The 24,263-nt window shown below is 37.4% G+C and overlaps 1 protein-coding gene across 5 annotated transcripts in view; it reads left to right on the top strand.

Annotated features, from left to right (window-relative positions):
- Positions 1–24,263, top strand: part of Crag (DENN domain-containing protein Crag) — a 69,839-nt gene that overhangs the window by 27,894 nt on the left and 17,682 nt on the right. For 2 of the 5 annotated variants that reach the window (XM_089642220.1, XM_089642215.1), the window contains exons 15-26: positions 1,093–1,377; positions 2,068–2,144; positions 5,719–5,885; positions 8,617–8,804; positions 9,776–9,907; positions 10,938–11,044; positions 11,143–11,254; positions 12,650–12,758; positions 14,028–14,237; positions 15,635–15,721; positions 21,564–21,650; positions 23,976–24,202. In XM_089642220.1, the coding sequence (XP_089498346.1) occupies positions 1,093–1,377; positions 2,068–2,144; positions 5,719–5,885; positions 8,617–8,804; positions 9,776–9,907; positions 10,938–11,044; positions 11,143–11,254; positions 12,650–12,758; positions 14,028–14,237; positions 15,635–15,721; positions 21,564–21,650; positions 23,976–24,202 (1,788 nt within the window). The remainder of the gene's footprint in view (positions 1–1,092; positions 1,378–2,067; positions 2,145–5,718; positions 5,886–8,616; positions 8,805–9,775; positions 9,908–10,937; positions 11,045–11,142; positions 11,255–12,649; positions 12,759–14,027; positions 14,238–15,634; positions 15,722–21,563; positions 21,651–23,975; positions 24,203–24,263) is intronic. The other 3 variants (XM_089642223.1, XM_089642239.1, XM_089642231.1) reach the window with 3 other exon arrangements.

The following is a 24,263-nucleotide window of genomic DNA, read 5'->3' as shown; positions in this document are numbered from 1 at the left end:
GTTCAAATATAAGCAGTGGCGGTTCTTCCCTTAGGTCAATTGGTGTTTGACCCCCCAAAATTATAAGACAACAATAATAAATATAATAATCAATTATGTGCATCAAAACATTTAAAATGTAACGCGAAACAGCGGCGGCGGCGAGTGACTAGCAGTGACATCTGTTGTCTCTAATAGAAGCTTTCATTCACAAGCCCACACGATTCGCTGGGTCAATTTAAAGAATGTCCAATTTGGCATCTTCTGTCCCTACGCGCGCCATAGAATAAACGAGATGGCACTATATTTTTCGTCGAAGTAAAAATTAGCTTCCAAAGAAAGTTTAGGGACGCTTAGGTCATGACCGTGGGGGAGACAACACGGTGAATATTATATGTTTTACAGAGATGGTGACATAAACAAATGTCGTTTTTTCATTTTACACGCTTGTAGTGTGTGGAACAATGGTTGTTTTTCAATTGCATAGTTCGGGAAAGGATTAGAATAATTATTTATGTTGTTATCGATTTAGAATGAAACAAAACAAAAAACGTAAAAAATCATTGTCAAATAGAATCAAACACTGATTTTATTTATTTTAATGTTGTGGACAACTACATTAAAACTTAATATCTTAAAAATAATTTGCCGTAAGTACATGGATTGTGTATTTATTTCCAATTTATTATATTAACATAATATTTATTTAGAGTCCGCGACTCTAAAACTCTATAACAAATTGATATAGTTAATAATATATGGGCATTTTTCACAATATCAAATAAAGATTAGTCACACATTTTTTTCAAATGACCTACCACGACTGAATCCCTAGAGCCGCCTCTGAATATAAGTACCCAGGTAATGGAATATGTTTATAATAGTTTTAGAAAAGATGTACGCTAGATATAAAATATACTTTAAAAAAAATGCGGTTTGCCATAAAATGGGCCACCGATATTTCAAACGCTTTAGGGAGCAGTGTTTCACACTAATAATGTCCCTTATTTGTAATAATAATAACAATTTTGTTATTTTTTTGTGGGAAAATCACCATGCATCAGGGTGCTTTAAATTTATGATCTTTTTACAAAAAATAATTTTCTCTTACAGGACAGACCTACTTCTACGAACAGTTCGAGCTGGACCCTTCACTCATGGCCGTGACGCTGGAGGCGAGCGACGGAACCAAGGAGAGTGTGGCGTTAGGGGCAACCTCATTTGCGGAGATATCCGAGTCGGGCCCCATGGCCCGCCGAACAAGACACGAGATACGCGCCGCACAGCTGCTCGCCCTTCGCCTGGCCGGAAGCCCTGAGACTTGGGCCAAGTGCCTGCTGGGAGCTTGCTACAGTCTGTACTTTATCATACTGCCGTGTCAGCTTACACTGCATCCAGGTAAATCAAATTAGGTTCCACAACCAAACAGAACATTGAAGAACAAACACACAACAAACCTATCCTGACCTAACCTAAACTATTGTGTTGTCAATGTTCTGTTTTTTCCTGATACCATCAAATTAATACTATTTTATCCATTGATCTATCAATTATTACAAAATTTCATAAAGTTACCCAGCTTTGCCCCAGAGATTTAGATTGTAAAAATGAAACAAACAATTTGCTGTCCTAAGTCACTTTCTTACAGTAGAATGTAAATTTAAAAGGTCGCAAGCTGTTCATGATGGATATAACCAAAGTTATTAGAAGAACGAGATATGCTATGTTGTCCGCCGGACCGTAGGCGGAGTACTACCTAATTAGGGTACTTTGAATACTATCGGGACGTGTACGCACAGAAATCTGTTCTATGTATTAGTGCGGATACCTTAGCGTAAGCGAAGGTGTGCAGTAGTATTGGTGAACAAAACCGGCGACACTGGTCAAAACAATTCCACACAGTATGACCTGCTCATAGCACATCTCGTTCTTCTAATATCTTTGGATATAACATTGCTAGCTGAAAATAATTGAAGTCATTGAATTGACAGAAAAAGCTGTGCATATATCATCAGTATGTAAAGGTTTTCTGCCTTATAGTTAAGAATACCATGGGATACGATTAATAAGAAGAATTTTATTTTTCAGGAAAGGAACACTCATTGCTTCGTTACGCTTACGAGCTGTTGGTTAGAGCTAGCAAACTGAAAGTTCCATGTGACGAGGTAAGTAACGAAACGGAGATTTCTAATTATTATTATTTTGCTGTTGTTGTTATTACAATTTTTTATTGTTCGATGGCGAATTGCTGTCGTGCTCGGGAAATTCCGGTAATATCTTCGGATTAAATTCATGTATTCGAGGTAATTTTGTTAAAATTCGATATGTTTCTGCACAAATTGAAATTTTGCGGCCGATTTCCGCCGCAGCTGGACGTTTGAATTCAGATATTCAAAATAAATTCATAAAAGTATGACATATTTCCGCATAAATCTAAATTTCGCTGTCGATTACCGTCGCGGCCGGGCCTTCAAATTCAGATATTTGATCTAAATTCAGAAAAAAATTTAGATGTTAATACGTATTGCTAATGCGTATTGAATATTATAAAAACGCCAATGTATGTAATTAATTTACCCGGTATTCACACATTCTGAAGCCGGTAGTACAATATTTTTTAATTTCAGATTATTTATCTAGTTATTTACACATATAACTATATATAGTATATGTATAGTTGTTTCTTGTGATTATTCGATAAAAAACATTTAAATTCACGTTTTCATAAGATTTTGACTGTTTTCCGTTTTTATTTTACTATAAAATAACCTTTGCAAAGGTTATTTCACATAACCTAAAATGGCGGGAACTTGGCGTGATATGGCATCTGAATACCAAGTATTTTCGGAAGATGAATCTTATGAAAGTGACAGTGAGTACGAGCCTGTTGCTTGTGATTTTGAAGATCCTAATGATGATAGTGTTAACAGCACAGAAAATAACAATGATAATGATAACAGTACAACAAATGTCGAAAGTCAGTTCCAGAAAACCTGGTCTCCATCCTGGAGAATGTTTTAAAAAGTACCATACTATGCAAAAATATAAGTAGTCCATAATGTTTTCTGTAAACACTGTTAAAAGTGCCATCACTACTTAAATCATTCTTCTTAATTCGAAAGGTAAATGCACTTTCTTTAACCACTCGGAACATTAGAACGTCAAAAGACGTAAATATGATAATAGCGGTCAAGACATTAGTACGTCTTTTCACGTAAACGCGCGAGATTTTACAAAAATCGATTTATTTCCATCACTAGTATACGGATTGCCATGATTTAAAAAACAGAGTATCGATAATGAATAACGCTACGCGTCTGCATTCAAGAATATCTATGGAATCTAGAGGTGCGTTATCTAAGTCGATTGGATTTGTCATCTTGTTCGTTCATAATTTATTGCGTTTTTAAATAATTTATTAAAAATATTTTAGTTTGGACGGTTAATATTTTGAGGTGACTAATAGTTTTTAATTATATTTCTTCAATATATAAAGTGTTATTTCTTTATGATACTCAGAAAACAGTACATTTTTCACAGCTTTGAAATAATGGTCAGCGATTTTTAGATATTTTTGACGTTTTCAGAAAATGTATATTTAGAAACGCAAATATTTACGTACAACAAAACAATACGATAGTGAATTTCATAATCTTTCCAAAACAGTTTTTAGAATGAGGCTACGTTTCCCAAAACGTGAGTTATGAAGCTTTTAACAAAACTCGTGAATAACACAAAAATTTTCGCGTTTTGACAGTTCGCAAAGGAACACAAAGTAAATAAAAGTCCTTTTCTGAGAGGTTAATTGAAAATTGTAACTGCACTTATTTCTTTAGGGAACTGCTGCTACAAATGGATTTACAACCAAAAATATGGCACTTATGAGGCATCTAAACATAATTTTCAGCTCCATACATTATTACACAAACAGATATGTAGATTATTAAATAATTCATAGAAAAATAAATTTATAATTGTAACAACCACGCCGCATTACGGCATCACAAAAATATTTTGAGTGACAGATATACATTATTTAAACAATGTTATAATCGTAAATAAATTCAAAATATCTCCCCTTAATATTTTTATATCACCACCAACATATTTTTAACAAAATGGAATAAAAAATATAACAGAAACATTATGAAAAATTTGAAATAAATTATTTCATTAGTTCGCATGAACTCGACTGCTTCCAAAATTTATACAAAACCCAGTCCCAGAAGCCCGATTGGTCTCTTTAACTGTCAGTGCAATCACCACAGCACGCATGTAAATAAAGATGGTCGTGCTGTTATGGTGCCTGCATGAAGAAAGTTTGAAAAAAGAAGTATCATTGAGATAGTGACATTTCTTTAGACAAATTGTATAATTCCACATTTGAAATAAAAAAAATGTTAACTCCACAGGCTAATTAGTTCGGAACAAACAGCTAATACCCGTAGAGTAAATTTGTTCGCTTTTCGGAACAGTTCAAATGGACTCATAGAAATCTTTGTGTTTCCCTTACCATCATAGTTAGAAATATTAACTAAATTTTTTTTTTTTTTTTTATAGTGAATACCTCACAAGAGTCCCAACTGCTCCCGTCTGGAGCCAGTGAGACTATGGCATCCCCAATTGGGGGATGTTGTGAGGCTGAAGGTAAGTGGGGAAGCGAAAGAGGAAGGTGGGGAAGTACCTGGCTATTCAGATCTAGTCACTAAACATGGCTAAAGCCATTTGGAGCAACGTTTCAATTAAATGGTGTTAGAAAGAGAAAACATCAGGCTTTATATTCAAATATAGAAGATAACCACAATATATTTAAAATGTACACCTCATTGAAACCAGTTCCGACCCCAATTTGAGAAAAATTTTTGAAACTTGAATTTTTTATTAATTAATTTTATTGAAACGAAAAAAAGTGATGTGGCAGAAATGTTTATAATACATTTTTCTATTCAGATACGAGTTCTTTTTTCATTATCATTAATTTTAGGTTAGTGTTTAGATGAAAAAATGTAAGGTAAGGCATTTTTTAAACTTTTTTTTTGTTTGTCTGTCTTTTTAGATAGAGAAACAATAGCGCGTGTTGCTTTTACGTACAACAGATTGCACTATTTAAAATTAAAAACATGGTTTTACCTGTCGCAGGTGACATCTTTATAATGCAATGCAACGTTGTGTCGAAATTTCAAAGCAATCAAGCAAGAACTTTTGGAGATTTAAGATTTTGAACAAGCGAACATTTACATTTTTATTTATGTAGATAATAAAATTTGAAAGCGTATTTCATCACTTTTCAAAACAGGTTTTAGTTTTCGGATACCTTCAGAAATATCCCGAATTTGCATATTTAGATTTTTTTGAGAAGCACACAAATTCTCCGACTTTCTGATAGCATCTTTCAGAAATATAATGGTCAATATGCCAGAGGCCTCAAGGGTTCAAATATTTATTGTTTACAATAAGGTAGGTAGGTATTTAAGTACTTTCTTAGAAATTATATGATTTCGGAGGAAATTTTAGTTTTGATTTTTTTTATTAAATAAGAAAAATACTTTTTTGGATGTGAGGTCTACAGAACTACCCTTTATAATAATTCATTGTTTTACTGCTCCTTCCTACCTAAAAATATTTCTTACTTTACAATACGTGTCCATAGTCGAATGTCGTCTGATGTCTTCAACATATTCATAATGAATTTATTTGAAGTTAAAATACAAATTAATTATGGGGCATTATCCGTTGCAGGTGTGCTACAGGGTGATGATGCAGCTGTGTGGGGTGCACTCGCTGCCCGTGCTGGCCGTCCAGTTGCTGTTCCTCATGAAGCGCAGCGGAGTGCAGCCCAACGCCCTGACCTACGGCTTCTACAACCGCTGCGTGCTGGAGGCACAGTGGCCCCAGGATATGCCCAGGTAGGTTCCATGCTTCCAAAACTGAACAACTAGCATAGTTGCCAATGTGAATGTTCTAAAATACCAACAATAGATGAAGAGATTTTCAAATTCCCTTTTCAAGTTCCTTTACCTCCAAAATGAAACAAAATTATCATTTATTCTTTATTATCTAGTCATTTTCGGATTTACAAACTTTTTTGAAAATTTGCTGTGAACGATAACGAAATACAGTGCATTCTCACAATTATTGTATATATATTATTTTTCAAGAATCCCCGCATTTTCCCCACAAACTTCTTTCTGCAAAAACCCAATTCTTGAAAAATCTTATAAATTCCCGCAATTTGGGGAATTCTCCACGAATTGGCAACCCTGATGAAAAAAATTTACACCATAGATTTTTACTGATGTAGACTGGTTGTTATTAATCAGCAGATTAGTCATACCAACTGAATGGTGTGCTTTAATGAAATTTTTTTCCTTTATAAATTCTACGTATAATAATATTAATATACATATAATAAAAATATATTCAGAATCAGCATTTATATGGGGAAAACCATTGTATATTATGAGTGTAATGCTAATGAAAGCCGCAACTCGATTACAAATTCAGTCAGGGAAAACCAGTTTTGTGTTAGTGAAGTTAATAATAGCTTGTAACTGAACTTCGAGCATGATAATGGTTTCCTTCAAAATGCGTCAGCTGATGAATCCACAACTGGAATTGAATCCTTCGCACAAATCTAAATAGACTATGTGCTGCAAAATTTGAAGGAAAACCATTTGCTTGTTCCGCGTGTAACAATTATTTTAGCTTGTGAACTCTTAACCTCTCAGAAAAGGACTTTTATTTACTATGTGTTCCTTTGCGAACTGTCAAAACGCGAAAATTTTTGTGTTATTCACGAGTTTTGTTAAAAGCTTCATAACTCACGTTTTGGGAAACGTAGCCTCATTCTAAAAAATGTTTTGGAAAGATTATGAAATTCACTATCGTATTGTTTTGTTATACGTAAATATTTGCGTTTCTAAATATACATTTTCTGAAAACGTCAAAAATATGTAAAAATCGCTGACCATTATTTCAAAGCTGTGAAAAATGTACTTTTTTCTGAGTATCATAAAGAAATAACACTTTATATATTGAAGAAATATAATTAAAAACTATTAGTCACCTCAAAATATTAACCGTCCAAACTAAAATATTTTTAATAAATTATTTAGAAACGCAATAAATTATGAACGAACAAGATGACAGATCCAATCGACTTAGATAATGCACCTCTACATTCCATAGATATTCTTGAATACAGACGCGTAGCGTTATTCATTATCGATACTCTGTTTTTTAAATCATGGCAATCCGTATACTAGTGATGGAAATAAATCGATTTTTGTAAAATCTCGCGCGTTTATGTGAAAAGACGTACTAATGTCTTGACCGCTATTATCATATTTACGTCTTTTGACGTTCTAATGTTCCGAGTGGTTAAGCAGAATTATTCTTTAAGTTTAAACCAGTCTTGTGTTTTTGTTTGTTTTTGACATTTTCCATTTTTATTCAAAGAATTCTTATCAGGTAGGCAGTAAATATGAAATAAAATTGGTTAAATGAGCTGATAATAATATATTGAGGATCCCCCCCCTCAACAAAATCTATGTGGATGGTAAAATACTTTCCCTTTGCACTGGCCTATTTTGTGAATCGATAAAGTTTACCCAGGGTCTCTATACTCCACGAACGATCAAAGGTTATTCGTTATGAGCTATCTACGAATGAAAAATTACCGGTCGTGTCGACAAACTTTGCCAAATGTTTCATTTAAACGTATTCTTGAAAGTCGAAAGGTTGAAGAGATGATTGCATTGGCAGCCCTGTGAATATTGTCTATGTTTTTGACGTTTCTATGGTGATAATTTGAAATGTCAAAACAAAATGCCACAAAAAGAAAAAAAGACTAGTATAAGTATCTACTAAGTATCTAATGGAAATAGTTTTGAATTAACCTCTTTGAACAGCTCTTCCAGCTACTAAATCTGGGTTAATTCTGTTAACATCGCCACACCCACACTCAGCGGCCATTCCACCAGCAATCAGTCCTAAGTCTAGATTGTAATCAATCAGGTATTCTGGAAGATCAAATTTATCATATTGTGAACTACTTACTATGCATGCATTGATAATTTTGACGCCTTCTCGGGAGTATAATGAAGAAATCTGTGTTTACAAAGGCACCGGAATCTCATTTTTAAAACAGTGACTACAAGCCGACGTACTAAGGCTTTGATAAGCCTGAAATTCCTGACGGAGTCTTCTTCTGTCAAATTAGTGAAAGATTCGACCCTCTGGCGAAACGTTCTCGTTGGTCTCAATGCGCTGCTTCAGCTTGCTCTACATTATGTAGTGCAGCCAACACCGCCACTAAATCAGCCATTATATGGGACTTTAAAACAACTTAGTAAAAATATACAAATATGATTGTCCTTCGAAGAACTTGTGGAAAAAATCTTAGGTTAGGATACAATAGAATAGATTTTGACAGCTGTCGAAGCCAAGACGGTATCGACTGGTTCAACCCACTCGTTGTTTGAGTGGATTGACTTTTAATGTTTGGTGTCTAAGTGCGTTCCTTTGACGAGACTCGGGAATACGAAAGTCGACCAATGTATGTATTTTCGACGGCGTTTTGGAGAATCGCTACCCAGGTCCAGACAGCTTTGTTTTATAAAAAAAAAAATCTTTCAGTGGCTCCCAACTACTGTGGAACAAGCTCCGTGTGACTGTGGCAGGGGCGGCTCTGTTCCGGAGGGCCGGGGCTCGCCGAGAGGCTCGGAGGAAGGAGGTGGGAGGCACTGAGGGGACCCCGAAACAGCCTGCAGCCCTATCCCGGCCCCCGCAGGATAATGCAGCCAGTAGAACTAGCTTGGATTCAGGTAAAGTGTTAGAACCAAGTCAAAGTAAATTTATCATTTTTGACCATCGATCGTCCAGTCATTGAACGTTTTTTTGATGGTCAGAGATTTAGAACATGAATATAACATAATATTAGCTAGTGATTTGATATTCTTAAACTTTTTTTCTTGAGATTAAGTAATCGCACTTTTCACCACAAACTGCACATTTGCCGTGATGATGGACATTGAAAGGCTGTCAGAAATGTTGGCTATAGAAGGAGAAAGTACAACACGGCAAAATACCCCAAGAATCACGATAATATAATATTTTACGCAAATTTATTCAGCATTGATATGGAGACAGTCTGCATTGTGCATCTCTCATATTTCACCCTATTACTTAGACAGTAGTAGCAATGTCTCCTGTTTCTAAAACAAGGCTCCCCAGATATCTGAGCCTTCTTTTCATCAAGGCGGGACATTGGCCTCATAGATGAGTCGGTGTTTTTGCAGTTTGATTTGGAGACGGTCTTCATACCACTCAGGCCATAAGCCTTTGTCACCTTTATTGCTTTGACAGTAATACCTCAATCCCTTTAGTTCACCACGGTTGTGATTGGGTGTTTAGCGATGGCTCCCCAGATATCTGGGGCTTCTTCCCATCTAGACGGGACATTGGCACCGATGATTAGATGAATCCAAAGATATTAGAAGAACGAGATGTGCTATGAGTAGTTCATACTCTGCGGAATTGTTTTGCCCAGTGTCGCCGGTTTTGTTCACCAATACTACTGCACACCTTCGCTTACGCTAAGGTATCCGCACTAATACATAGAACAGATTTCTGTGCGTACACGTCCCGATAGTATTCAAAGTACCCTAATTAGGTAGTACTCCGCCTATGGTCCGGCGGCCAACATAGCATATCTCGTTCTTCTAATATCTTTGGATGAATCAGTGTTTCTGTAGTTAATGTAGAAGAAATTGTATAAATGTTTTACTGTGTTTAGGAGGCTGGGGTGCAGCTGGCGACGCCCCACAGGTGGAAGAGCGCTGGAGTCGAGCCAATGCAGCCACCATCCTGCGTACTGGCTCCAGGCATCCTAACCGTTTGTCTACTGCCGCAGGGCTACTTATCACAGGTTTGTATTCATCTATATTTAACTCTCGCATATAAATATTAATTTCTAATGAATAATTCTAGCATATTATAAATTGACTACATTACAACCTCATTCTTACTGATGTACTGATCTGTCTACAGTGAAACTCTCTTTTAAGGCTTCCCAAGGGACCGGGAAAAAACTTCTCATATTTTATGGGAAACCCTAATATAATACTCAAAAAACATAAACTAACCGACACAGACCAAATATTTAAAAGCTGTGACGTACTTGATATACGCCAATTATATGTTAAAACACTACTAAACTACATTTTCGACCAAAAAAACAAACCCCAACAAACACAAAATATCACTAATAGACCGGTCAGACAAGCGTACAAAGAAAACACAAAAACTCCGACGGTAAACACTACCTTTGGACAAAGACACCATAAATACCACGCTATTAAAGCATTTAACAGTCTTCCACTTGAAACAAAAATTGAGGAAAATAAAAATAAATTCAAACACAAAATAAAAAAATGGATTAAAGAACAAAAAGACAATATTACCAAAATTCTATAACATAAAAGAATAAAACATATACACGCAACACAAAAAAATATATAAAACACGCAATACGCACAAACACATAAATCATTATAAATGCCGATTTACATTCTCTTTTAATATTTTTCTTTTAGTGTGATAATTATATTTTAATTTTTAATCTTTATTTTTAGTTTAAATTTATCTTTATTTTAATGTTGTTTTTCTTTTTTTTTAAATGTATAAATTCTTATATTATTAAATGGGGGCCTCAGCACGGGTAAACTACCCAGTGAGGCCAACATTACTGAATTAGAATATGAAATATTGTAAAATAATGTATCAACAATAAAAAAAAAATGTGGGTCAATTTGGGCATTTTTTAATTTCTGTCTTCACAGGACCCAAAAGACAGAACTTCTTAAGCATGAAAAGTGTGGGAACCTTACAAGTAGGTTTCACTGTATCTAGAATTTTGCTAAAATAGTGACTTTTTACTATGTTTATTTACTCAACAGGATTACCTTCGGATCCAGATTTAACTGAAATATCTCGTCAAAGATCAAATAGCTTAGGAAGGGCCGACACCAACAGTTGGTCCAGCAGTATCACTGATAAGAGACAGGTAATGAATTATTCTTTTAATAATCATTTCAAAAAAACGTCTTCATTATGTATTAAATGTTGAACTAAATTTAAAAACTTATTTAATTTTTATTTTAGGCAATTCAAATGACACCCCCAGACAGTCCTTCGGAATGCCTGCGTTTGTTGAGGTCAGAGAGCTTTGCCGGGGATGCACAGATACTAGATAAGCTACAGAAAATTAAATTGAGTAAGTCAAATTTATATATTTATGTAACTAGCGGTTCCATTACATAACAGAACTTTGATGAAAAGCAACTAACCTAACTTATTACTCTATCATGTTCTGTTTTATCCAATCACCTAAACCAGTGGTCGGCAAAGTGCGGCTTCGGAGCCGCATGCGGCTCTTTGGTTCCTCGAGTGCGGCTCTGGCACAAATGCTAAGGTCGCTCTGCTGTTTTTAAACTTCTGAAATAATTCATCTATTGACAAACACCATTTCAAAAGAACAATTTAAAATATGAGGGAAGCATTTCTCAGGACGAGTTTAAAAACAGCAGAGCGACCTTAGCATTCGTCAAAAATCCTCTTATTGACATTGGTAACTTTAAAATACAATGGCAAGATTTAAAAAACAAGGAAATATTGAGCTCTAAATTTCAAAGTCTTTGTATTGGAAATATTGGAGAAGAACAAGTGTGATCTTAGTTCACAACACAAGTGGTCTGTTTTGAAAGACCTGGAGAAGGAAGACATGATCATTTTCAACGTCTGGAATAGTATTCACGATCAGTTGAAAAAACTCGCGTTTGCTGTTCTTTCCCTTTTTGATTCTACATATTCATGCGAACAATCTTTTTCAAGCATGAACTTTATCAAGAGTAAACAGAAAAGTCGTCTTATTGATGAGAACCTGGAATCATGCTTACAATTAAAAACAACATAAAAATCTGACTTACTGAAATTTTCCAAGAAGATGCAAGGACATTGTTCGCATTAAGGGTTTGTCAGTCATTGTCATGCTTTAAATTTATGGATACCTTACTTTCATATTATTCTATTTCACATATATAATATAGTTACCTACGAATGAGGAGATCTGAAAAGGATGTATTTATAATGAATAAGATTAAGATTATGTACAATAGTTGAGCCCTTATCGAAATAACGCTGTTTTTTCATAACGCTGACGAAATAACGCCGTTTCAGATCCATTCAAATTATGCGCCGTATATCCAACTACATTAACAGCAAAAGTCATTTTGATATTTCAACCACAGATGACAAAACAAGACCTATGGTGACAGCCGACAGCGGGCTCTCAAGACATGCCCGTCATTACTTAATTGAAACTGATGGTTTGTGCGATCGGCTCTTGGCATATTTTTGGAAAAATGGCATTTTTTTCTTTTACGTAAATTGTACTCAAAACTTTGAATGAATTGATTAAAATACATAACGGGCTGTCTATTAATTGAAATACCTTCTTACATATAATTTGACTTTTATTGTGTATACTCGCTACAGTCAAAATGAATTTTTTAACAGCCAATATCTCAGAACTCTCTTTTTCAAATAAACCTGTTATTTTGCATACTCAATTGTTCACCACATTTATACAATCTCTTATTTATTTATCTAGCGTCAGTTCCTAAACTGAATAGCGGGTGCTCAAGGAATTTAAGTTTTGCCGAGGCCAGTTCCCACGAGGAGTTGGATGTTGAAGATGCTGTCAAATCATCTCCACTGAGGTATGTAAAATCTGGACAATATTATTTCTACAATGTGTTTTATGTGCTTCAGTATTAAGATATCAATTAAGTAGATAATTGGCCTTGTATTTGTAGAAAGTTTCCAACAATTTAAGGCTTACAATAAATATTCATAGTTAAAACATTTATTATCATTGAAATTTTTTCATATATATGATATATTTTTGATTATTTCCAAATCCATTAATTTCTTTCGATGTAAATTATTTAAAGTAATTTATACATATCTTTAATCCTTAAATGATTTTTTTCTTTTTATACTGTCTAAGGATGGGTTGTTTCATAGAATTTTAACAATTCATCAAATTTCAACGTTCATTTGTGGGTTCTGTGAATGTCCTATTCAAGTTCTGTCAAGTAACTGGCCAATAATGTTAAAATAACGGAACTTGAAAAGAACTTTCACAAACTTTAATAGTTAACATTGAAATTTGAAGAATTGTTTGAATTTTCTGAAACAACCCTTCCTAAGTCAAACATCAAATGTGCAAAAAAAATCCCAAATTCTTTTAATTTTTAAAAATACTCCATTTTTATTTAATATATTACATATGTATAAGATTTTTTTTAATATATTATATTAAATATGCATAAAAAAATAGTTGAAAGTTTTACTGTGGCAATAATGATATTATTAAAACTGGTGAATGTGTAAAGATTAATTAAACATGCACATTAAATTATAATAGCTGTTGACCTTCTACATGCAAATAGAAGAATCCCTGATTGAGAGAATGATTGTCTTTCATTACAAAATAGACTATTTGACCCGACTTATCCATTATCGCCCTGGTGAAAGACCACCATTTCTTGAAATAACTTTAGCCGCGTTTGGTGATCAGATTACCGCACCTTCCACCACCCCATATCCCCACTATTCAGTCTCACAACATACCCCGTAGTATGGGATGCAATAGACCCACTGGCTCCAGACGGTTTGGAGCAGTTGAGTCTCTTGCTCGTAAAAGTTGTTTATACAGAAATATTTTTCACCCTTAACCTTTACAACGCAATCTATCCGGCCATGTGGCACGTTTTGACACAGTATATGGATTTTAGTGAAACTCATGGATCTGCGTACGTGAATAGTCTCGAATGGATCATACGTATGTGACTGCCGCCTAGATAAGGTTAAAAGTAAAAGTATTTTATAGTTGAATCGATGGATTTGCAATTTCCTGGGTCTTATAATGTGTATTCACGCTTACTGGTAGACTAGAGTGTAATGCTAGCCGTGTGTGTATATAGAACGTCTCCGCGCACGCCTGTTTTGATGGACGACCCCCTGGGGGCCCTGCGTGAGGCTGAGGCCCCTGCTGTGGTGCAGGCCCGTGCGCAGGCCGCCACGCTGCCCCCCCTGCGCGCCAAGCACCCCCTGTCTGACAACCCCGTGCTGTTTCGAAGGAGCGCCACCTTCGAGGACATGCCCGGCAAGGAGGCGGCGGCCGATACGTCTGCGTTAGTTGCACTTCTTCCTATTATTACAGTGAAACTCTCTTATTAGTTTTATACCAGAAAAAAATGCTTCTTAAGAGGCTTTCACTGTATTTTGTTTTGTGGTGAAACTCTTATTTACAAGATTTCTAAAAGACCAGAACAAAAAATGTGGTATAACCTCAATTGCGGTATTATTTAGGCTATTTTTCAAATTCAGTGATCAATCGACTGAAAAAACAAAACTTCTTAAGAGGGTTTCGCTGTATTTCGTGTTATTTAAAATTTTAGTTTGATGTGGATATTTTGTAATGTTCTTTTGTTTCTTTGTTACCTACAGGCACATTGGAAGGTGTGTATTGTTATTTTTTTTAAATCATCTTTATTGAAATGTTTTCTTTGCATATTTATTACATTTGTTTATATTATCCAAAAATAACACAGTACAAAGCATACAATACGAACTGTAAAACAGTAGCAATGAATGAAGAGAATGGTAGGTACCTAGCTACACCTGAATAAAGCAATAACAGATTGCACAACAATATACACCAGTAATATTATGATTTCTGAGCAAGGTTTTGATGATATTCACATTTATGTTTTATGTTAAAATTGATAAACATGTCAATATTTTTCATGAACTTCTTTTCGTGTACTTTAGTTTAGTCACTCTTTTAACTATTCAGTACTTTCATCACATTTGTTCAGTTTCCAATGTTTTCTGTGTATTTCAAATGCATTATATACATTTTATTTTTTAATTTTTCATAAAAACAAATACAGTTTTAGAAACTAGATAAAGTTATTTTCCGGTGTATACTTTTAAAATAATCATTACTATTTCAAAATCGTAAAATTTTAATATCAAAGTGAAAAATGTTGTCAAAAACACTTACCACATTTTTACTCCAATCGTAGAAAAATTGAGAGAACTCGATATTTCAAAAACACTTTCGTTTTGTTTTGGGGAATTTGTAAGAAAACTGTACCTTTACATTTATCTCGTTCATATAATAAAAAATAATTTTTTAAGTTAAACCGATTGCTTCGATAGCGGCGCGAAATATGTATTATTCATTTTGGCTATTTTTAGGATTTTATTAATGGATTGCAATATAAATATTTGTGGCAAACTGGAATGAATTATGATAGAAAAAAAGATTTAAAAAACTTTTATAAAATATGGACGCCCGGTCATATATGACCCTCAAACATTGGAGCGGTTAAAAATGACCATTCACGTAAGAATGCCCACCCCCTTCTGATTCCTAACCGCCAAATTCATAATTCTTTTCAATACTCAAAAGTATTCCAGTGCCCAGAATACTCATGTTAGATTTAAAGTGAACGCAGTGTAAACAGTGTGCTGCCATGTTAGGTTTTAATAAACGGCTATCTAGATTTAATGCTTGTTTCAGGAAACTTCACAGAAGTGAGACGGTCCCCACTGCTACTATGTCCTCGGGGTTGGCCAGCCTAGGCAATTCCCTCAAGCTCAGCTTTGGGTAAACTATTACATTTATTTAATCTGTTGCATGCGATTGTAATTTCTTAACTTTTTATTTATTTAACCTCACAACATTCAAGACGATTTATTAACTCCTCTGGCCTAAGCCATATTCTGTTGGACTGTCGCTATGCAATAAAATCCAAATAAAAATATATATGAAAGGTGATAAAATACACTCTCATATTTAATTATTAGAAATAAACATATATTTTGTGTTCCTTATCGATGCCTGGAATCCATTATGAGAGAGAGCTTGCTCTTTCGCCCTTTTCATTTGCGTTTCGCGCGTGTTTATTCCCTATATTTGCCCCTTTTCTCCACTTGCCACACTTTCTCTCCCTACTGGCAACACTGTAGTGACGCGCATTTCAGGTCACGTGATGTTTTTGTTCATATGACGCCGTTTTTTCGCGCCTTAAGTACGTTTCGTGTTTGTGCTGTGCTTAAAAACCAACTTTAAGTGCATAAATCATAGTTTATTCCTTAGCCTTTATAAATATACTGTTTACGAGAAATTAACTCATAGTTTTATCGTGTTTATCAGTGTTTTGTCGTCTTTTAATTGTGATTGTTGCGCAAATGAGTGACATCGAAAATAATGACGCGGCGTCGGTCGGCAACAGCGACCAAACGCAAGATTCCCGCAAGCGCCGACGCGAGGATTCGGACTCCGATTCCTCGTCCAGTCAGAGGGGTTACAGACACCTGGACACGCGAGTTGAACGACTGACGCAACAGGTGTCCGCTCTGACGGACGCCCTAATGGGCAGTCGCGTAGAACTCGAGGAATATCCGGGGAGAGAAGACCCCGCTGAAGGTACACGGCGGGAAGGATCGGGGTTCATAGAACTACCCGCCAGCCTAGCCGCCCAGAAGAACATTCTGGAGTTCGGAAACCCGAGCACCGTGGTGAAAGAGGCACCGATCCCGAAAGCGGACGCGAGAAGAGTGGGAGTTATTTCGGCTCTTCAGCATTTTAACTCGGAGGAATGGTCGCGGGTTCGCTACGCCGAAACCCAAAAGGCTTACACCGCCACGCCTGCCTTCGTAGAGCTGGAGGTGAATGAAGAGCTGAAGAGGCTCGACAAGAACAGCTCTTTTGCACCAGCCCTGGATCGTTCCCTGGGAGCTCTCTCGAATGCCATCTTAGCACAAACGGAGGCAGTAAAAGGGAATATGCAGACGCTGGTAAACTGGGCAGCCGATCCCGGCACCTGCTTGACCCCTTCGACCCTGTTCGAGAAAATCCAGGAGATGTTCGCCAAGGAATCCCCATACAGTAGGATCACGGACGACGTCCTACAAATTGTATGTGGAAGGCGATCTGAGTGTCTCCAAAGTAGGCGAAAGGCCCTGTTGGAGGGAATAACAGACCCCTTTACCAGGGAAGGCCTCGCCAGGATCCCACCGAGCTCCAGTCACCTCTTTAATAAAGAGGAACTGGCGGCCTATATCTTGGCAAACGGGGGACGAGACAAGGTTGTCAGTGTCGCACCTTCGTCCTATACCCCCCGTCAGCCACAACCCTCTACCTCACAAATGGCAAGGCCGGTGAGGGAAGCTCCACCCTCACTCCCTAGAAAGCCCTTTCGACCCGCTCCTAGGCCAGAGAAAGATAGGACACATCGCCAGCCCACCAAGAAGCAAGAGCCCTCTCGCAAGGCGACTAGCGATCGGGGTAGGAGGCGATGGAGGTGACTGGAGGCCAGAGCCCTTCTGGGGAGGACGCCTGAAGGCATATCGGGAGGTGTGGAGGGAGTTGGGGGCGTCACCACTAATCCTGAACATCCTGGAAGGAGCAAGGATTCACTTTGTGTCCAAACCTCCTCTGGCTCTCCCGTCGGCCGAGCTCAGGCAGAATTTCAGGACAAAGTCGTCCTCAGACATGACCGCGCACATCGAAATGATGAAAGCGTCAAAGATTCTGGAGGCAGCAGACGACTCTCCGAGCTTCCTGTCAGGTATGTTCCTTACCTCCAAATCAGACCACACCTTCAGACCCATCTTCAACTTGAAGGCCTTGAACGTCTTCATAGATTCAAAGCCCTTCAAACTTTTCAGCCATTTTCGGGTTCCGGAATTCCTCCAACCCGACGATTGGATGATAAAAGTAGACCTCTCCCAGGCTTATTTCCACGTGCCGATCGCAAGATCACACCGGAAATTCCTGCGCCTCGTCTACAATGGAGAACTCCTTCAGATGACGTGTCTGCCCTTCGGCCTGTCATCAGCGCCAAGGATCTTCTCGCTGCTCTCAAACTGGGTAGCGGAGCTGCTAAGAAGGAAGGGGCTGAGGACAGTAGTCTACCTAGACGACTTCTTAGTAGCAAACCAGTGCAGAGAACACCTGGCCCGCCAAGTTGTTACTATAGTGCACACACTTCAACAACTAGGTTGGTGCATAAACCTGGAGAAATGCATCCTGACGCCCACGCAAAAGTTGGAGTTCCTGGGCATAACATGGGACACGAGAGCAGACCAAAAGTCTCTCTCCGACCGCAAGTGCTCTGGTCTACGCCAAGCCTTGCAGGTTCCCTTGGAAGTCGGCAGTTGCTCTCCCAGGCAGATTCTAGGTCTCCTGGGAAGACTCAACTTTGCAAATTTCGTTATCCCTCGTGGTCGCTTGCATTGCCGCAGACTGCAGAGGTTCAGCCGCCACATACAACATCTGAAACCGTCTCGGCCGGTTGCTCTGTCCACCGCAGCACTGCAGGACATACAGTGGTGGCTAGGGGCCATCGGAAGCACGAGCCCAATTCAACCCCTCCCATTCCATCACTTCCTGACGACAGATGCAGCGGACACAGGATGGGGAGGACAACTAGACGACACCACAGTTGCGGGTCATTGGACGGGGGAGCAGGCACTATGGCACTCAAACCGAAAGGAAGCATACGCCGTGTTAGCGGTCATCAAAGACCAAGCTCATCTCCTGGCAGGGACAAATGTCTTACTACAGACGGACAACAAGACAGTTGTGGCTTACGTCAACAAGGAAGGGGGCACAAAATCCTTTGCCCTTCTAGAAACAACGCGGGAGTTACTAGATTTTGTAGACCAGATGGAGATATCTCTGACAGCCCAATACATTCCAGGAAGATACAACGGAATTGCGGACCGTCTCTCTCGGGGCGCACAGCTCCCAGAGAGGCACCTACTAAGTCCGGTGACGGAAAAGATATTTGGAAAATGGGGTTGCCCGCAAATAGACTTGTTCGCTTCAGCCACGGCTCATGTGGTACCAACCTACGTATCCAGAGACTCAAGCGACTGCTCAGCTTGCTTTCCCAACGCGTTCAGTCGACCTTGGGACTACAATCTAGCATGGGTATTCCCTCCGCCAAATCTCGTTCCGAGAGTGCTAGCACACTTAAATCAGGCAAGGGGCATGTTTCTGCTAGTCGTCCCAAAATGGGAGAGGACCTTCTGGAGAAGCGACCTAAAACAGCGAACAGACGAACCCCCAATGCGCCTGCAAAGTCTAGAGGGAGTCCTAATAGACACGTCGACAGGACTGCCTCCTCCCAGGATCCAGGATCTGGAACTAGAGGTGTGGAGAATTGCGGGTGGGATCAAGCCCTCACATCTTGGAGTCGGGAAGAACGCCAACTCCTCAACTCATCCTGGAGAGAGTCTACACTGAAGACTTACAAACCTGCATGGGATAGGTGGCGCAGATGGGGCACGCAGAACGGCGTGGATGTCAACAATCCCCCACCAACAATGGTCGCCAGGTATCTAGCCCACTTATTTGTTCGAGAAGGTCTAGCCCCTAAGACCATTCAGGTCCACAAATCAGCCATCGTCACATTTTGCGGCCCAGCTCAGAATGCGAGAAAAATCAGTTCTGATTTTCTGGTGAGACACGTTCTCAAGGCAATCTCAATGGCACGAGGAATCAAAGAGAAAGCCCCCATCTGGGACCCAAGACAGGTGGTAGACTGGTTGGTCAAGAATCCCCCTGCAGAAGACTCACTATTTGAAGCATCACGAAGGGCAGCAATACTTCTCGTCTTGGCGTCAGGCAGGAGAGTTCATGATTTAACTCTCCTAAGAGTTACCCCTGACCATTTTATCGACAAGAGGAGTACGATCACCTTGTGGCCAGTTTTCGGAGCAAAGACCGATTCAGCCAAGCACAAACAGTCAGGCTGGAAATTGACGGGTTCAGAAAAAGAAAACATCAACCCACTTAAATGGTTGAGGAAAGTTGTTGCTCTCTCTAAAGCCAGAAGAGGCCCGCTACTAAAGCACCTGTTTGTGACCACATCAGGAGAGGCAAAACCTGCAACGCAGACAATAATAGGGGGGTGGATTAAATCAGTCCTCAGAGAAGCAGGAGTCCACGCAACCCCAGGAAGTGTACGCTCGGCTGTAGCCTCTCTAAACTGGTTGGAAGACTATCCTATAGAGGAGATACTCTCAAGAGGGAATTGGAAATCTGAGCACACCTTCCGGAAATTCTACCGAAGGGAGGTCGCTCACTCGGGTAGCGAACACCTCCAGTGCTCAATGGCTCCATTCTTTACTCCAGTTTAAATAGCATCACATATAACGCAAGTTTCAGATCACCAGGTGAGAGCAGACACATCTCATAATGGATTCCAGGCATCGATAAGGAACACAAAATAAAATAATTTTACCTACCAATAAAATTTATATTTTGTTTCCATCGATGCCTGGAATCCAGGTAATCCCTACCTGGTGCATTACGAGTCATATGAACAAAAACATCACGTGACCTGAAATGCGCGTCACTACAGTGTTGCCAGTAGGGAGAGAAAGTGTGGCAAGTGGAGAAAAGGGGCAAATATAGGGAATAAACACGCGCGAAACGCAAATGAAAAGGGCGAAAGAGCAAGCTCTCTCTCATAATGGATTCCAGGCATCGATGGAAACAAAATATAAATTTTATTGGTAGGTAAAATTATTTTATTTTTTAGGAAATATTAAAACAATTGAATGCAAACTAAGAAAAAAATGAAGATGGCTCACATTACGTTTTTTGTAACTGAAATTACTGAAAAAATATATAAAACACGCTTATTTTTTTAGAAAAATGTATTACAAATGTTATCTTCACCTCACTTTTTTGTCGTATGATATAAAAATAATTAATAAAAAATTAAGTCTCACAAGTATTTTTCAAATTGCTGTCTGTACCTTTAGTTTCTAAAGGTGAAAATTTTAATTCTTCTGTGGTTAACTTCTAGATTTGAATATAAAGCGTGGTGTTTTCTCTTTCTAACACCCTTTTAGATCATATTTCTCACCACAAAAGTAAGGGAGACACAATGATTTCTATGAGTTATTCCTAAAAGTGAAGGGTTAAAAATAATCTCTTTGTACAAAAGCTGTTTCCTATTCTAAATATATTTTGTACCAAAAGCTTTTGGTTCTTGCATAAATAATATGACTTAGGAACAGAAAAAAACTAGATATGCTTGAAAATAACTGAATTGTAAGTGCATGTCCCATAACTTTTTCACCAACAGATTCAATATACACATTTGGTTTTTGTGCTATGATTTCTACATAGCGGAAGTAAAGAATTTTAGATTCTTGACTTGCAAATCTCTGGTATTTCATTTCTCACTCTCTTCATGATTAGTCTTTTATTTTCACATTAGGCTATAATTGTGCTTTCCATGTTTAAATTTCCCAATGCAATTCATTGACTGGATGCAAGTTAAAAATAATGCTTGCATTATCATTTTGCTTTTCACAATAATATTTAGGCTAAAAATGTTGCAGACTGGTAATACAGAATGGAGAACATTTATTGGCTTCTTTTCTTGCATTTTTCAATTTGGTGTTGTCATGTTGATGTTTTGTAGCCGTTATTCCCCCGCTCGACTGTCTCTGAGAAAAGCCGACATGAAGTTGTCTAAACAGATGCTCGAGAGTGCCATCACCAGCTTCAGGTAAGTTGTGGCCTTAAATTGTTGAACAAAAAGAAAAAGTGATGTCAAGTCAAGTTTATTATTTTAAAGACTGAAAAGATATGTAGACTGACTATTTTAACCTCTACGGTCTGGAGCTGTTGAAGAATTATGCCCACACATATATCACGAAGCACTGCAATTGCAGTGTCGACCTTATGCATTCATTTTGCCTTTGAATATTACTTCTACTGTGTTTGTTAAACACAAAAATCAAAATGTCTCTTTATCAAGTATGGTATTGTCTACATTTTGACTTTAACAAAAATGTATTTTTATTTATTGAATATTCTTGCCGGCTCCTACGGGTTAAAGAAGAAAAATATATATGTACTTACCATTTTAAAGAAAAATAAGATGTTTAGGATTTCCGAGTCTGCTATTTCAGCAGTCGATTTCTAAGCCAGAGCCTTGTATTTTTGCTAGCAATGAATTTGAACTGAATGAGGCATGTTTTGTAGTGAGAGCATTAATAAACATTTGATTCATTTGCTTTCATTTGCATGCTCTTTGCATAAATAACACATTCCTCACAATCTGATAGTATCAATCAAAATTATTTTTTTCCAACCTAGGTTTATATTATATGGATAGATATTTTATTTAGAAAGATACTGAGTTATTCAACCTTTCGCTCCATATTTCTCTGTATCTATGTACATCACACTTATTGCAGCTTGATTACATATTAACTTACTTCATTTAATTCACTATATGTTAACACACTTCCTATGGAAGCGTAGTTCTACCTTTTACGTCGGTCCTACTTGAATGGCTGTAAAGGCATTGCTGTCCGATAATTCTATATGATTATTGTATACCAATCTTTTTGTAAGATTAGTATACAATAATTATAAATATGTACGGTGAAACTTCTATCTAGCGTTTTTGAAGGGACCCGTAGAAAAAAAACATCACTGCGGGAAAAAAAAGGATTCGGGAAATGAAATAAACTCTGCACAGATGGTTAAATGTTTAATATTAAAAAAAGTACTTATTTTGCATATAAGCAAATGTATTTTCGAATATAAATATATTTTGGTGACCGGATAAATCATCACAATGATAATTTATGACATCTTTAAAAAGTTATATAAAGTCATGGAAAGTGTTGATACAAAAACTTTACTGGGTGAAGTAGGTTAGGTTAAATTTTTTTTTTTCATCGTTTCTAATGATTTTATATCACTTTTTAAAAGTGTGTTGAATTGTCACTGTGTTGAGTTTTCATGGAACCATATATTTTATATTCGAAATATGTTGAGGGTAATTTAAAATTTTTGTAATTTGTAAGGTTTAATCCGATATTTCAAATACGTACTATACGTAGCTTGTAACTTTATTGTGTTTCGACAGTTCATTTTGAAACACTCGAAATCTAGGATAAGTAAACAGCACTACCGCTGTGTTCGAATGTTTGACAACTAGACTAAAATCCAAAATTCACACATGAATCCACAAATCCATGTGTAAATTCTGCACTTAATGCCAGGAGCCGCCATTGTTTATGGTATCGTTAATCGGAACCAAGCATTTACCTACGAAATATGGTTTTAAAATGTAATTTCATATTTTAAAAACAATCGATCGATTAAAATATGTACAAAAAACTGCGTAATTTAAACAATGCAAAGAGGAACGATTGATGCAATCGATTTTTATATGACGGGAAATTCGGGACTGCAAGAAATAAACGATCATTCGAGGAACGATCGATCGTGATTTCTTTGTACATATATGTATAAACAATGTGATACAACTCTCTCATGTTCTTATCTTATTCTTGTGTGGAAGAATCTTTAATCAAAGGGATCTATACTAAACCTGTATAATGGATAAAAATCCTCACACTTATGGCATTAGAGATGCGGAAATCATTATTTTTTTGTAATGATTTGTGCCAGATTGAAAACCAAATTTTTTGTAATGTAATAAAATACATTTTTTACACACAAAACATCACTAAATGGCCCAAAACTGACTTTAACTTCTGTTTAGGGAGTTGTATTGCAAAGTAGTCTTTCATTTCAGACAGTACTTTTATAGTCAGTGTGGTGACTACTATATAAAAAATTAGTATTTTTATGTTGACAAATATATTTTCTAAACGATTTATTATATGCTATTTTTGTTTTGCTGCCACAATGATATGTTCATTGTTGATTTCACGCCACCCAAAGATGTCTTAGCAGTCAGTAGCGTTACCTACGTAATAATAACAATTTAGTCATTTCGAACTGTTTAGGAATTTGTGGTTTTGGATCATTTTTAAAATCAATATATTATAATCTACTATAATATTTCCAGTCCCGGCGGCATCACGGGCAAGAAGTCCAATGAGCTGATCCAGGGGGGCATCAGCCACCTGAAGTACGCTGCCACCAGCGTGGCCAAGAAGTTTGACGAGATCAAGGAGGCCATCAGTGCCAACTCCACCCCTGTGAAGGGGGGCGGCGGGGGTAGCGTGGGGGAGAGGGACACCCTGGACGAGGAATCCTCCGAACGAGAGGGGTCTGGTTCCCTCAATATTGATGGTATGTCATTCTTTTAATTAATTGAGAAGTACATATTATGTTGGTAAATGGTAATATTTTG

The sequence above is a fragment of the Hesperophylax consimilis genome, chromosome 2 (assembly GCF_061612785.1).
Source record: "Hesperophylax consimilis isolate HC1 chromosome 2, BYU_Hcon_1.0, whole genome shotgun sequence".
NCBI classification, from domain to species: Eukaryota; Metazoa; Arthropoda; class Insecta; order Trichoptera; family Limnephilidae; genus Hesperophylax; species Hesperophylax consimilis.
This window is presented reverse-complemented; position numbering and strand designations above follow the sequence as displayed.